The sequence below is a fragment of the Cryptomeria japonica genome, chromosome 6 (genome assembly GCF_030272615.1).
Source record: "Cryptomeria japonica chromosome 6, Sugi_1.0, whole genome shotgun sequence".
In the NCBI taxonomy this organism is placed as follows: Eukaryota; Viridiplantae; Streptophyta; class Pinopsida; order Cupressales; family Cupressaceae; genus Cryptomeria; species Cryptomeria japonica.
The window spans coordinates 32,439,652-32,455,210 of record NC_081410.1 but is presented as its reverse complement, the minus strand read 5'-3'; the positions used below and the strand labels follow the sequence as shown (position 1 = coordinate 32,455,210).

At 36.9% G+C, this 15,559-nt stretch overlaps 1 protein-coding gene across 2 annotated transcripts in view; it reads left to right on the top strand.

The window, feature by feature from the left end:
• LOC131070002 (COP9 signalosome complex subunit 7) overlaps positions 1–15,559 on the top strand; it is a 39,326-nt gene that overhangs the window by 8,984 nt on the left and 14,783 nt on the right. For both annotated transcript variants that reach the window (XM_058005555.2, XM_058005556.1), the window contains 2 exons: positions 8,396–8,484; positions 8,673–8,762. In XM_058005555.2, the coding sequence (XP_057861538.1) occupies positions 8,396–8,484; positions 8,673–8,762 (179 nt within the window). The remainder of the gene's footprint in view (positions 1–8,395; positions 8,485–8,672; positions 8,763–15,559) is intronic.

Genomic DNA, 15,559 nt, shown 5'->3' with positions numbered 1-15,559 from the left:
TTCTTCATAATATAATCAATAACCAATTATATTAAGGGTTTATCCTTATTACTTCCCTAACCCTAACAGAGGATCGGAGGAATTACTGTGCTAGGGCACTTGGAAAGCAATCTACAAGCAGGGTCCCTCAAGGTTTCAGGAACACAGGCCCTTACCCCATCTTGGGACTTCTCCCTCAAGGTTTGCGGAACACCTGTCTATACCCCATCTTGGGACTTACCTGTTTTGTGAGGAATTACTCTGCCTCTGCCTACACAAACCAACCTAGCCTCATGAAGGCATTAGTGAAAGATCAAGGACTAGACTGTTTAATATATTGGTCTTTCAAGTATTAGGAATCTATAAGAAACTAAGTATAAATCTGATTTCCTTATTATTACCAATGCAAACTATTGACAATATTTCCTAATATGCATTTATAAATATAATGTCTCATATTATAGATATTTGTTCTTTAGTCTTAATTCTCCATATCATATAATTGCAATTAGTCACTTAGCAATAGGTGAGATACGTCATACCAATCTGTTGACACAGGCAGTAATGCTTGATCTTCCTCTTGATGAGTGTAGATTAACCGTATTGTTCCTCAAATTACAAGTATTTCTTTCTATTGCTGAGTCGGTTGAGTAGCTTAGCTCTCTTGAGTTCCAACTGGATCTGATGCCTCTCCTGTTGGAAATGCTTGGTTTGATCTTATATCTTCCTTGGAGGCCTGTGAGTCACATCCTTTCCTTAGGGACATGTTGGTTTTTTAAGGGGGCACCCCTTGCTAACCAGTGCCTCCTCCTCCTTAACTAATCCTGTGCTTACTTGCTGTGGTTTAACCATCTCGATTTTAATTAGGCTTTGATTTTATTTATACCTTGTTTATCATTAAAACTGTTCATTTGAGTGGTCGATGCATTATGTGGCATCAATAGCCATGTGAAATCGTCTCTGTCTTGCTGTCTTGGTCTGCAGAAATCGGGCCAGGGGCATATATATATATTTATAAAATTCAGTATCCAGCCATATCCATATTAGGGGTCTTGAAAAATAGCCATATTCATATCCGATATTGTATTTGTATCCATCTCCATGCAACATTGTTTTAAAATAAAGCATAACTAAAACAATGTAAATTCTCCAATTTTTAGCGTAACTATCACAGAACTACATGAGATTGTATAACCAATTGAGAGGAGACCACCTTTTTTGATTTCTTATATGAGATTGGTGTCCAAACATCCATATCTGAATCAGACCCATCAAGGTCATCAAGAACTTGCTAGCAATTGCCCAACCCCAGAGAAGGAACCCAAAAATGAATGCCAAAAAGTAGATGTAGAAGGGGATGACAGGGAGAAACAATTCCTAAATAGGCAAACTGAGGAGAGAGGTCAGTGAAAATGCCAAAGAAAACTCTGCAGCCAAAGAAGGAATAACTGAAGGAGGCAAATAAGTTGAAACCTCCATGATTGCCCTAGGAGGCAAACTCTTCGCAACCATCTCTGCAACCTTAGGAGAAGGAAGGGAAGAAGGAACATACCTGGGAGGAGGGACCCCAGCCACAAGCAGCAGATCTGGAGACACACGAGTCTCCTTCTGATGAACTATAGTACCACTCCTAAAATGGTAGGGATTAGTATCCTTCCACTGCACTGCCTTGTTACTAGATTTTCTCTTTGTCGAGTAGCACGCAAACTGCCATATGCACAAAGCCAAGTAGTTTTTTAAGCATATGTTGATTTGCAAATTTCCCCATCTCTGCCCTAGCTGGTCTACTCTCCATTGTTGCTTTCCTATTAATCTCTCTGATTGTTATTGAAGGTTGAAATTCCATGATGTAGATTGTTGTTGCTGATCTGCTTAATCAGCCTTGAAGTATATGAACAGCTGTTTATTGGTCACAACAATGACTGAAAATTGACTCCAAAACCCTAGGCACATAGCAACACTTGAAAATATGATTTCTTTGAAGTTTGAGGTAATATTCATGCTGAAATAGGTGCTTTTGGAATTTAACAAAGGTTGATGTGCTGAAAACCTTCTCATTGATATAAAGTATAAACCACTGCTGTTTTCAATCTTTTATCAACCAAATAAAGAAATTACTTTTCTGACTATTTAAATGGCTATCAAATCTGCTTTTCTACTTAGATGGATTGATCTTGCATGAATAGATGAAGTTCTCTTTTAGAAAAATCATGACTATTCATAAAAAAGATGTCACTCTATAGAGCTGCTCACAGGAATTTTTAATCAAAATGGGTCAGTCTTATAAAAGGCATCCCCCTATATGCTCTATCCGTAATTCTTATCTTGACCAAATTTACCCACACTATTTGTGGCATTCCCTTGACTTGCAAAATTTTTAGCTTTGAATATGCATTCCCTTTCAACCTAGCACATGCATTAACCTTTGGATGCACATTTCGTTCTTTTTCCTTATTGCTTTCAAAATCTGGTTGGCCCTAGAAAGCACATCAATGTAAATCGTGGCGAGTTTTAACTTCAACAATCATCTCCTTCTTAGAGTGTAAACTGCTGGCTGTGTTAACATGTTTGCAGACTTTAAGCAATACATTAGAACGCAAACTGCACTAGTGTGGGAAAAACCATCATCCTTACTATGCACAAAGCACTCGTAGACACCATCTAGCTCTTTCTCAGACCTACCCACCACATGAGTGAATAAAAGTTGCTTGGATGGTGGGGAAAGACGAGCCTCGCCCACCAAGTTGCCACATGCGATCTCACCCACACATAATTGGGGCAGCTACCACTCAACCAAAACTATCATTTGAAGCCTCCTCTACCCCCAGAGCCCTAGCGACAATCGCAAACAAACCCTAAAGAAATATAGCAGCTGCAACAACTTATAAAATAGAAGGTTTAGGGTCCATACTCATAGTAGATATGTGCTCCATTTCTATACACTATCAATAATAGTTGTGCCTTTGTTCATCTACATTTTGTTCAGTCTCGCCATAGCTATTACTATGCTTTGTGGCGTTGTATTTAAAATGTTATCAATTCCTTTCAATTTGCTTAAGAGTTAATGAGTAATTTGTAGTGTGTGATCTTGACCATAGAAGCAAATATCTTTCCTAGGAATCTCTTGGAAAACCAAAAGCTAAAGATATTTTCCAAATTTTTTTTGGAATAAAATAGGGATTAAATCAGGAATCCAAAAAATGAAGAGTTTGATTTTTAAAAGAAGAGAAATAATTGATGTTTTCCTAATTGCACAGAAAGTTAGAGAGTGAAAGTAAAGGAGAGTGTATACCATGAATTTTAAATATGATTTTTTCTCATTAATTTTGAGATCGCCAATTATAGTGCACACTGCAGACTTCATTACTGCATAGTTTGACATCAACATGTGAACCTTAAAATCAATTACAAACTACATAATTGAAATGTGAACCAATAAAGTACAATTTTAAACTGGGATTTGGAGGAAAGTTGAAGTTTGCCTTTGATATTAATTGAGGTCCTTCATATGGAGCAATATGGGATTAGTAATAGAAAAGAGACTTAAATAAGATGTGTTCTAAGTTTATTAATCTTAAGATAACATTTTTAGGGCTTCCACAGTTTTTAAATGTCTTGTAGGATAATTGCTAAATAAATTTTTTAAAATTCATTGTGTTGGGAAGTTACAAAAATTAACAGTTTAGCAAGAAGTTTACTGAAAATTTTCTCCATGGATAAATGTAATAGCTGTAAGAGTTGGTATAGAATGCTCTATATCATGCAAGATTGGCTGAAGATTATAGCCACTCAAGATCTAGCATAAGAGAGATCAACTATGAAAGAATAATGCTATTCTATCAAAGGATGCAAATGATAGATTACAATGGATTGAATTGAGATTACAAAGGAGACCCCTTGGTTATATAGACCATGGTGAACATAGGATTGTATAAGATTTATGACATGTGCCTCAATCTTATGACTTAGATATAAAGTGATAACTATCCTATATGTACCCTAAGCAAACTTAAGTAATATGTGTGAAGAGGACCTAGGGGATGAACTAGCTAGGTAAAACACCCCTTTCACACCAGCACCCACCTTAAGTGCAACTTAGGGAGCCATGTACAAATGCGATGCAATGCAATCTCTCACAAACGGAGAAAAGGAGAAAGCTCAATGGGGCAGAACTCCTCCCCAAAAAAGAGATTAAAATACAGAATGATCTCAATGAAGAATGAGATGGACAAAATCCCATATGAGGAAGAAGTCTGCCCCATAACAGAGAAGAAGAAGAGAGACCATGCAGGCTCCCCTCAATGTAGAGTCTCTTTCAATGATGGTAAATGCCCGACACTGAATGTTGAAGATGATCCAATCTTGTCGAACAACATTCCTCCACTTAGGAAGAAACAAAACCAAGATGGTATGTAGGATGTCTTTCCATTTGTGAAAGGAAGACGAGGGAAGAAGGATGAAGTGAGATGTCTGTAAACTCTGCTTAGGTGTCTCCATGTTGATGCCGAAAGCTGCCATCATCCAATCAGGCATTCTAGGCCACACCGATGAAGATGACAATTGAGAATCTGCTAGAAACTGATGTAGATCATCATTCAAAGTAAAGGATATCTCCTCTGAAGACCTCCTTTAGATGCTGCTCAAAAGTATCCACACTCATGTCAAATTGTGAGGAATGATCATGTAGAGAGTAAACAAGAGGGTCAGAGTGTTCCCTCACAACAATTGAAGAACGATCATCTTCATCAAAGAGAAGATGAATGCAATCAATGGTGTATCCCAAATCTGAAATGTGGGACTCTATGAAAACCCGTAATGCCTGTCAAGAGATCATCCCATGTAGCAATAGTTGGAAGACAATGTGAGTCCTGTTGCATTGAATCACAAGTAGCCAAAACTGCAACACAAGTGTCATCACATGCAATAGTAGATGAGAGAGATGGAATATCAGCACACAGAACCTCAGAAGATGAAAGAACTCTCCTAGATTCAAAAGACTATAACATATCTCCTCAAATGTGGCCACATTAAACCAATGTGAATTAACTTTGCTTTCTCTTGTATTAGGCGATTTGCAAAATCATCAACTTAGGATCAACATATGATGCTCCCTTAGAAAGCTGATGGTTATGAAAGTCATAAACAAATTGTGGATACTTAGGACCAATCTTGGATAACACATTAAGAATCAATTGTAAATCCTTCTTTATGATATTGCAATCCTTTAGCTGTGTTCTTAGATTCTTAATTTTGGAGATGTAGTCATGGATGTGATCAAAAACTTTTGGATCAAGATTTGTCAATCTGATATCCACTAATCTTATCAATTTTACCATACATTTTTTGAAAAGTCTCCCAAGCCTTCTTAGGTGTTTACATGATTCAATAGATTGATCTCCCACCTTGTCAATTCATTAGGATTAGTAGGCTGAGAAATTGCTTCCTTTAGATAGCCAAGATAATCCTTTCCCATAAGATAGTTCCATACTGATTTTTTCAATGATGCATAATTATATGGAGTTAGGAGTTCAATTTGAGATTTCCCCGTGGAATGAACAGACAACAAGCAAAAAGAATGCAATCAACCACCATATAAGATTATCCCCTCAAATTACTCAATTAAGAATCCCCTCTAGCAAAATATGATTTGGCACATTATGTTCAGTGCAATTACGAGTGCTAGATGCTAGAAAATAGCAAGTAGATTTGATCTTAATGCTTATAGATGCCAAATTTGGCCACAAGCTCAAAGTACAATTTTTACATAGAATGTGATCAATCTGATCACACTATTGCAATGTATAGGAAAAATCATGCAGTTAAAAAAAATAGCTGTAGGTGAAGTGCTTGGATTTAGATGATTTTATCCATACTAATAATTTTTACCTGTATCCGTACCCAAGGAATTTGTTTTTGCCGCACTTGCATACCCAAATCTGAATACAAATCCCATACCCATCATGCCTCCTGCACATTCATAGATCCTTTCAATTTGGGGAGGGGGAGAAAAGGTCCCCATTAACACTCAAATGAGCTCCAAATTCCTCAAAATTTCTACTTTCAATTCCTTTTTTTTAAAGAACCAGAGCTTTATCAGCTGCCGCGTCCCTGACAGTGCTGGCCTCAAAAATACCTGCAATGTAACCAGCGGCAGGGAAGGTGGCGATGGATTGATCGCTTCTTTGTTGTTAATATGTATTGTTGTTAATATATATATATATATATATATATATAATGATCTAATCTATATAATATAAGAATAAATTGTAATAAACATAGTTAATAATATAAAAGATATATATGAAAAGGGTGGAGACATATTATTTTGAATGGTTCAATTTCTAGAGGGCCACAATATTAAAAAGTTAAAGGTTTTACTATTTAAGGATATATATATAATGATCTAATCTATATAATATAAGAATAAATTGTAATAAACATAGTTAATAATATAAAAGATATATATGAAAAGGGTGGAGACATATTATTTTGAATGGTTCAATTTCTAGAGGGCCACAATATTAAAAAGTTAAAGGTTTTACTATTTAAGGAGGGCGGCGGATGTTTCGAACTTTCAAATAGCTGCATTAAACATTATCTCAACATAACAAAACACTCAATCATTGCTGCTGTCATGTCATTATCTTCAGCTCCCTCCTTCATACCCTACAAATGTTGTTCTGAAATGCTGTAGAGCTGCCATATATTCATGAAATGAATTTTTAAATGGGGATGTCCTGAGTCCTCAACATCCTTTCAACCTGGAAACCTCTCCTCTTTGAGGGAGATGTCCCAGGTATATGCCTCTGTTATTAATGGCAGTGGGGGCATAGCAAGTGTATGCCCCCATACTGGCAATGGCTTGTCTTTTTTTTGAGGGAGGGGGAGGCACATCCCTGTTGAACACAGTTCAAAACTACTAGTTTAATTGTTTGTTTGTGTCTCTTTTACATTATGGTGGCACCTAAAGTGGCTCATAAAGAACATGATGTTGTGCCATGCATTCAAACTAATTATTATGGATTTTTGTGCAGTAGCCATGTGTTTAACAATGTATTATATGTCTCTGTCGAATAAATAAATCCATAAGCCCTAAACACATGGCAAATGATGATGCATAAACTCTATGCCAGTAACACGCTTCTATGGTAAGAAGCATCTTTCTTGGGGATTTATTGGCACACTAAAATATAAAAATATTTGCTGATTTTGAAGGTGGTGTTGCAGATCTGATCGGTATGTCCTCGATCACAATGAAATCCTCAAATGTTTGCTGAAACCAAGCCCTAAAGGCTAAGACCTATAAACCCAATTAAAATTTGCAGAAAAAATCACAGAGCAGAAAGCTAAAAAATTGCAGAACAAATGTAGTTAAAAATTATAGTCCACAACATGTAGATAGGGTTAAAATGAAAATATTGGATTTTATAAGATTTTATCATGACGTCTCAGTCAAAATATTGTTTGTTCAGTTTTTTATCAAAATGTCATGACATTTTTGCAAATTTCTCAGTGCCTGCAGCGAGAAATGATATCTCATGAATCTATGGCGAGAGAACTGCTTCTATTATTTGAACAGATCTCCGTTTCTTTTATAATGTTCAATAATCACAAATTCTACATGGCAATGCTGATTTACTGCAGCACTTCTATATATTATATCTTGAATAAGTTGTTTTCAGAAGCTGTAAATTGAACCAGAGTGAAAACAAAGATGCGGTATTTTTTTTCCTTTTTATGACTTGCTTATGAAGTAAAATCTTAACAGCACAAATTATGGTCATATATTTATATGAATTATTTCTGGATCTGCCAATTTCTGCATTAAGTTGTGATGCCTTCCCCTTTCCTGTTCTTTGCCATGCAGTTTTCAGCAACATAACTGAGAAAAATGGTTCACATTCTTAATTTTTTTGAAAGATTTTAGCACATTCAATGAAAATGATAATAACTAAGTGGATATTAAGTTGAACACGCTGTTAGAGTTGTGGCAGCGTATGTGGAGTTATTAACTAGAAACATGCATGCTTTGGGCAATGAAACATGATGGGCATGCAACAGATTGTGTTATGTTTATTATATTCTGTGCATGTTTTCATTTTAAGTTGTAGATGTTAAGTTCCAAGTGAGTTTTTACTTTTTCTTTGAAGCTAGAGAACATTAAGACATACCTCTTATTCATTGCCAACCAATGCACTCTTGCACACTCATCCTTATCGGTAGTGCTTGTTTCTGTTGGTTCCATTTCTAATGCTCATTTATGCTATTTGGAACAGTGCTCTTTTTAGGCACGGTATATCTAATCTTTCAGTATTTTTGTCACACTTATATTTGGCATCATCTTTCCGTCTTATTTTAGGTAGAGGACACAAAGAGCTTTCAATCTTTAATCTTTGTGAACTTTTTTCTTGAAAAGGTAATGCCACACAGCTGCCTTCATTGGAACCTGATCAAATGCGCAAATTAAAGCAGTTGACAGTATTGACGTTGGCAGAAACTGCGAAGGTATTTAGCACGATATTTGCCTAAATGTGCATATTAAGTAATTAAAGGCTTCTGGGTTGCCCTCTATTGTAGGAAAAAAATTCCCCACTGACAAAGTGTTTGTCATTTATTGTGGCCTAAATGCGATAAGATGGAGGTTTAACTTTCAAATTGTATAAATTGCAATTGATTTCATGTTGCTTTCTCAGGTTTTGCCATATGATCTCTTGATGCAACAACTAGATGTTTCGAATGTTCGTGAACTTGAAGACTTTCTTATCAATGAGTGCATGTACTCGGTATGTTTAAAGAAACATGTGCTAGTGATTTTTTTGCATTGTGCAGGATAGAAAGAAGTGAAGAATAACTCATCAATTATTTTTAATTTGTTTTCAACTTGAGAACAGAAAAATTTAGAGAAGATCAAATTAGATTCCAATCTTTCTAGAACCAATGACTTGTTCTTAACAAGGATATTAATTTATCACACAGTTTAATAAATTAATAGTTAGATGGTCAAAGAATGAACATTTAGACTAGATGTTGGCTTGTGTTCTTCGTGTAATTCTCATTCATTCTAAATTTATATTAAATAGTTTAGATAAACATGAGCACTATCATCAATGTTTTCATTTATTTTTTCTGGGGCAGCTGATTAGTTTTCTGTTGTCTGATTGGGAATGTCAAATGGACTAGTGACACTCAAAACTTTGTCATCTATTTACCCAATTTTCAAAGTTTGTTCTGATTTTATGCAACCCTCCATGTGCTCCTCTTCCATTGCTCACATTTGAATTCTACTATTGTTATTTTATCACCAAAATGGATGAGATGAACACAAATGGAGAAGCGAAATTGAGGATGGTAACCTTATTAACTGCCCAGGTTGAGCAGATATTAAGTCTCCCTTAATTTAATCTCCTTCCATTCGCTCTCATAGATCTACATCCTCTATAAATTCTGAATTTGATGTGGTCATAACTTCTGGACCATGTTATTGGTTCACTGAGAAAAACCTTCTGATCAGGGTCTGGTTTGTTCCCATTCTGGGTTTGTGGTCCAGATTGTTGTGGGTGCAGCAGGTTGTGGACTTTGGGCCCTGGATTTGTCTCAGTAGGTCAGGCCTTAATCATGGGCCTAGAGCAAGCCCCATTACACTCTGATTTTTATATTTGTCATCATAATTCATGGAAAGAATAAATAAAACAACTCTTTACCTTGCTGGTACAAATGCCATCTATTAATGGTGTGGGACTTGTACAAAAGTTACCATTACAGTTCGGAAGCAAAGAAAAATTTGGCAGGAAAATAATCATTCCCTGGCTTCTTATCCTTCTACTTCTCCATCCAGTGATGTCAATGAGTGCATAAAAATGATGGTGTTTTCATGGTGGTTTTTTAATTGTTGCCCTTGCTGCTTTTTTAAGTTCATGTGCTGCTCTTTCACTTATATTTTATTTAAAGTTCTGGCGATTTGTACAGCTGTTGGGGGTTTTAAACTTTTATGGCTTTTCTTTTTATGGTAAGTGTCAAGTATTACCCATTGCATTTCTTTACGTTAACAAAAACAACACATGCTTTGCTTTTAGTGCCTTTTAAGTGTCCACTGCATTTGTGTCCTGGGTTTTATATTTTCTGCTTTTAGGGTTTGGGTTATATTTTATTTATATGACACCTCACATTATTAATATTTGGCTATCTGAAGTTAATATCTTTTTTGGTGAAAATATGTCTATATTTATGATTTTTACAAAGTTGCATGGACACGGATACGGATTCAAATACGGATACGGATACAGCCATTTTTTAAGACCCCCAATATGGATACGGCTGCATACGTCATTCATAAAAAACACATACACATTTATTTAACACAATTTTCCAAGTTATTTGAGGAGATTTTCATTATTTCAAAAGCGATACAGACACATAATTGCTACATAAATTATGATAAGTTGATTTAACATTTTACAATATGCAAAAATAGTATAGTTGCATTGAAAGATAAATTAAAAAATGGGTCACTAAAATAGAAAAACATTTCATTTGTCTTTCTCATTTGATCTAGGTTTTGTTAATACAATATAAAAAAAAAAATGCATGAATGGAGTTTTTTAAAATTAAATTTAGGAAGATTTACGTCAAATTTTCAAAAATATCAAATCACATAGTATCTAGCTGTTAGTTTTTGTGTCTCAGACCAGCGATCAGACTTTAATTTCAGATTAACATTAAATAAATGATAAGCAAGCAAACTAAAGAGAGAAACTAAGTGCACAAGAGACAAACTCAATTACCTTGGGAAAACCCCCAAGGAGGAAAAACCCAGCACTAAAGACCCACAGGTCAGATTATGTATTCAATTCTGAATTGTAACAATACAATACTTAGCTCAAGTCATGTGTCTCAGATCTGGAATCTTCAACTGGCACACTTGAATGATTCAGATCTGCCCTTTTATGTTCACCAAGTCTGCTCTTTAATGCATCATCTAACAGTAATAAGGAGCACTGAAATTGTTTTGTCTTCCTTGACTAAGTTCGCCCAGTTCACCTTTTATTTCGCACACCAAGGAGCAGATGGATTTCGCTGATTGCATGAACGAATAGATAAAATGAACTTGGCAAATGATCTTTATTTATATGTGCATATAACCTTAAGTCGGTCTTAATTAAATATATATGTTTGGCACCAAATTGGTTTAGTGTGGCGTGTTCATTATAGGGCTGGCCCTGTTTAGGAGCACGCTACCCTCTTTGGCGTGTAGGGTCCAGCCCTACACGTTATGGCTTGGTGAAAGGGGGGCCCAATCCTTTAGGGATTCAGATGTTGCCTTAGGCAATCCGAATCCCCTTTTCTGAGCCTAGTTACAAATAATACTCCCTCTTAACTAGGAAAGAAAAGAATACATAATCTGAACCTTTAGAGTTCCATCTAGCACACAAGCATAGAATGGATCTAGCACACAAGCATAGAATTACATCTTCCACCTAGCACACGAGCATAGGATGGTTCTAGCACACAAGCATAGAAGGTGTAATACACAAGTGGGTCTTTACATAATTACAATTTTCCATCTAGCACACAAGCATAGAACAGAACCTTCCATTCTTGCACACAAGCGAAGAATGGACAAACCTTGCAGAAGAGAATCACTGAGGTTGAAGCTCCTTAAGGCAATTGGAATCCGCATTCTGCCCTGATAGGAACAATCAACACTCCCTCTTAACTAGGGAGAAAGATAATCTTACAACCAGGTTACAAGATTAGAGCCCAACCCTAAGTAATACATACAATGTTTAATTTGTAATCCGAACTTAGCTGTGAACTTCAAATACTCCTTAGAGAGGATAACAACAAGTAGCCACAAATAGTAGCCCATAGTATCCATCTTGTACTGCTTGTGGAGGGTGAATCCAAAATTTAACATGCACACTTGCAAGTCATGAATGCATACACAAGTATTCATGCACATCATGGAGTCTTTCCATGCTATCCATCACTCATATCCACCATTCATTGCCTTTACCTCAGTCTTCTCCCAAAGAAGAATGTGACATCATAATCTTCCATCCTGCACACATGCATAGAATGGATCCACCTTACATTGCCCGCAGGGTGGAGAGGATCTTTTCTGTCATCTTACATTGCCCGTAGAGCATTTGATCTTCTCCCTGAGAAGAGTACAATACCACCTTGCATTGCCTGCAGAAGGTGGTTGATACAATACAATGTATCACTGAGGTTGAGACTCCCTCTCAACCAAGACGGTGTTCTCCATAGCTCCAAGTCTATCTTTCGAAGTACTCAAGCTTCAAGAGACTTGGTGAGAACATCTGCAACACATGATTGCCCTGCCATAAAACACTGAATTGTTAGGTATCTCTATACAACCTTGATAATAAATCAAAACAACATAACAAGAATTTTGAGAAACCACACTGCTTCTCTTGATGCAACACTTGCAATAATATATTTAGCTTCAGCAATACTCAATGCAACTAAGGACTGTTCTTGTAGGTCCAAGAGATTGCAGCGGGTGAATGCTTGAAGTGTTTTCCTTGTCCGTAACACTTTTTGAGAAATCTGAACCTAAGTAGTCTTCTAATGTGATGGCAGCTTCAACCCATAATCAATTGTGTCTTGTAAATATATCAAGATATGCTTGGCTGCAACAATATGCTTATCTTTGATAAGCTGAAGCACTCACCAATCAACCTGCCTCTATTCAGATGAATCTGCAAAATCATAGTTGGCTGTAGACATACTCAACTTCTTCAAGTTAGTTTCCATATAGGTTTACAATCCATAATTCTAACACAGCAATAGAAAACTTGACTTAGAATAATTTCATTAGATTCTTACCACACTTCTAACCTAGAAGTAATGCATTTTAGATTTAGATCTTCCATCTCAATTCTGAGCTAATTCTTTCTTATATCAAATTATGGGACTATCTTTATCAGTCAGAGTTAGATCATCCACATAAGAAATCAGAATTAGCATTTCAAATACTTGAAGGAACAGGTTAGAATCTTTACAAAACCCTAGGCTTATCAAGTAATTGTCAATTCTTTCATACCAAGAGTTTTATTGAAGATCATAGGGCTCCCTCTTAATCCTCAATATCAGACTGATAGCCAAACATCATAGTATCATAAGTATTCATAAACAAGGATGGGAAATGCCAACTTCACCTTTTATGAATTGGACCCATGGCACAATTATGATCATGACATATCTTCAAACTTCTTCTAATTGAGTGTGAAGATCCTTATGCCTTATTTCAAAGCTCCCTCTGAAGCCACATCAATCCAAGCTTATGGATTTCTGATGTCAGTATGGCCTTGGCCCTCGCCATACATCATCTACTATATGAGGTTATATAAAAATGACCTTGGGTGAGGATCACAACATTCATGATAAGTTAGATGCATCCCTTTAACAATATAACCAATGATACATAGAATGCTGAGACAATGCTTATGTGACACAAATTAAAAGAGCCTAAGCAGGCATACCAAAGATACACTAAAAGCATGATAAAATATTTAACTATGGAAGTAAATACAACAAGGCATTTCCAAATGCCTTTTACCATGCTCTTAGCTCCTTCTCCCTTGTTCCTCTCCTCTCCAAGTTCCAAATTAATGTAGCTCTCAGCAGCTTTTTGCACTATGGATGTCTGTGACCATTTCACACATCGCCCCATTAAAATGGGGACCCCCTCTTTTTGCTCGTTTTTGCTCGCCTTTCTCTCTGCTTTTTAGGATTTTGGTTTAGTATGCCAGTTGTCTGGACTAGGGTCAAGCCTTAGGGTTTCTGTTAATGTGTTTTCAGGCTAGAGTCCAGTCCAATTTTGAATTTGAGAGCTTCCTCCCGAGGGATGCAATTTTGGAAATAAAGTGAATTTGCCAGAAGCTAAGTGAGTTGGTCTAGTTTCAGTCGGAATTTTGAAGGCAAAGTCCAAAATTTGTCTAAGTGTGAATGATGAGATTTTTTTTTTTTTTTTTTATGATTTTGACCGAATTTTGGAATTTTGATGATTGATTCTGGGCATTGGAAATGACTTGTTTTTGCCTTGTGAAGTGACTAAACCCTTGAAATCATGATATTTTGGCCTGTGGAAGCAAAATCGCTCTTGTCCCTCAGTGAAGGACCAGAGCTTGTTTCTCAAAATTTTACTGTCTCTGCAGGATCAAGACAATTTTCGGATTGGAAGTAATAAAGGGAGGCATGTTCTTTCCGTTGAATATAATTTGAAGAATTTCACAAGCATGGAAATGTGCCAGGAGCAAAAATCGCTCCTGTCCCTCACTGAAGGACCGGAGCTTAAAATCCAACATTACCTTGTCCTTGCAAGATTTGAGCGATTTGACGATTTGAGGAGAACCAAAAAAGTGCATTTTATCAGTTGAATATAATTTGAAAGCACAAACATGAGGAAAATTAGACCTAGAGGCTAATTCGCTCCTGTCCCTCAGCCAGGGACCAGGGCGAACTTGATGTTAGCTCCTGTCCCTCTCCCAGGGACCAGAGCGATTTTCCTCATAGGGCAAAATTCGAGTGAAGATCAAGTAAGTTTTGAGTTCGAAGCAAGTAAAGGAGGTATAACGAACCTGTTGAAGCCAAATTGAAGATTGAAAGACGCCGGATGAACTCCATATTGGCCTAGGCGCTCCTGTCCCTCAGTCAGGGACCAGAGCGATTTCTTCCTTAGACCAATTTCTCACCAAGTTAGAACAAACTCCAGGCCAAGGATGAATGAAAGGGGGCACAACGAGTCCATTGAAGATAATTGTGGAAGTTGGCAAAGTGTGATTGAACTTGAAAATGAAAATTCGCTCCTGTCCCTCAGCCAGGGACCAGGGTGAAATGTTAGTTATCTTGCCTTCCATCCAAATTCAAGTCACTCCAAGTCAAGGTGTAAGGTGGCGATGGCGTTTTGAGGTATCTCGATGAAGAAGGAAGTTGCAAGGACCGCCAAAGATGAAAGATTTATACTATGTACCCAAATTCGCTCCTGTCCCTCTCTCAGGGACCAGAGCAAAATTTCTAAACATACTTAAGTTTTGGATGTTGATCACGTTTCAAGCGATCAAGAAGGATCAAAGGACACCGTTTTACATTGTGAAGGCGATTGCAAGTTGATAGAAACAAAGATGAGCCCAGGATACCAAGAATCGCTCCTGTCCTTCAGGCAAGGACCAGGGCGATATTCATTATACTAGCCAGTTCTTTCAAAAATCACGCTAAGTCAAGGACGTACAAGGTTGCACAAAGTCTAAGGTGTCTTGAGAAGATGATATGCGAAGGAGTTAAACGTCAAAAGGTGATCAACTAGAGCAAGGAGACAAAATCGCTCCTGTCCTTCAGGCAAGGACCAGGGCGATATTTACAAAATCACTCATTTTCTTCCAAAGATCACGTCAAAGCAAGATTATATAAGGATGAAAGCGTCATTTGGAAGGCGATGAACAAGAAGCCAAGGTGTAAAAACGACGAATTTAGGCTAGAGCATAAAGATCGCTCCTGTCCCTCACCAAGGGACCAGGGCGAAAATCCTTCAAACATCAAATGTGCCTCGCAAAAGCCG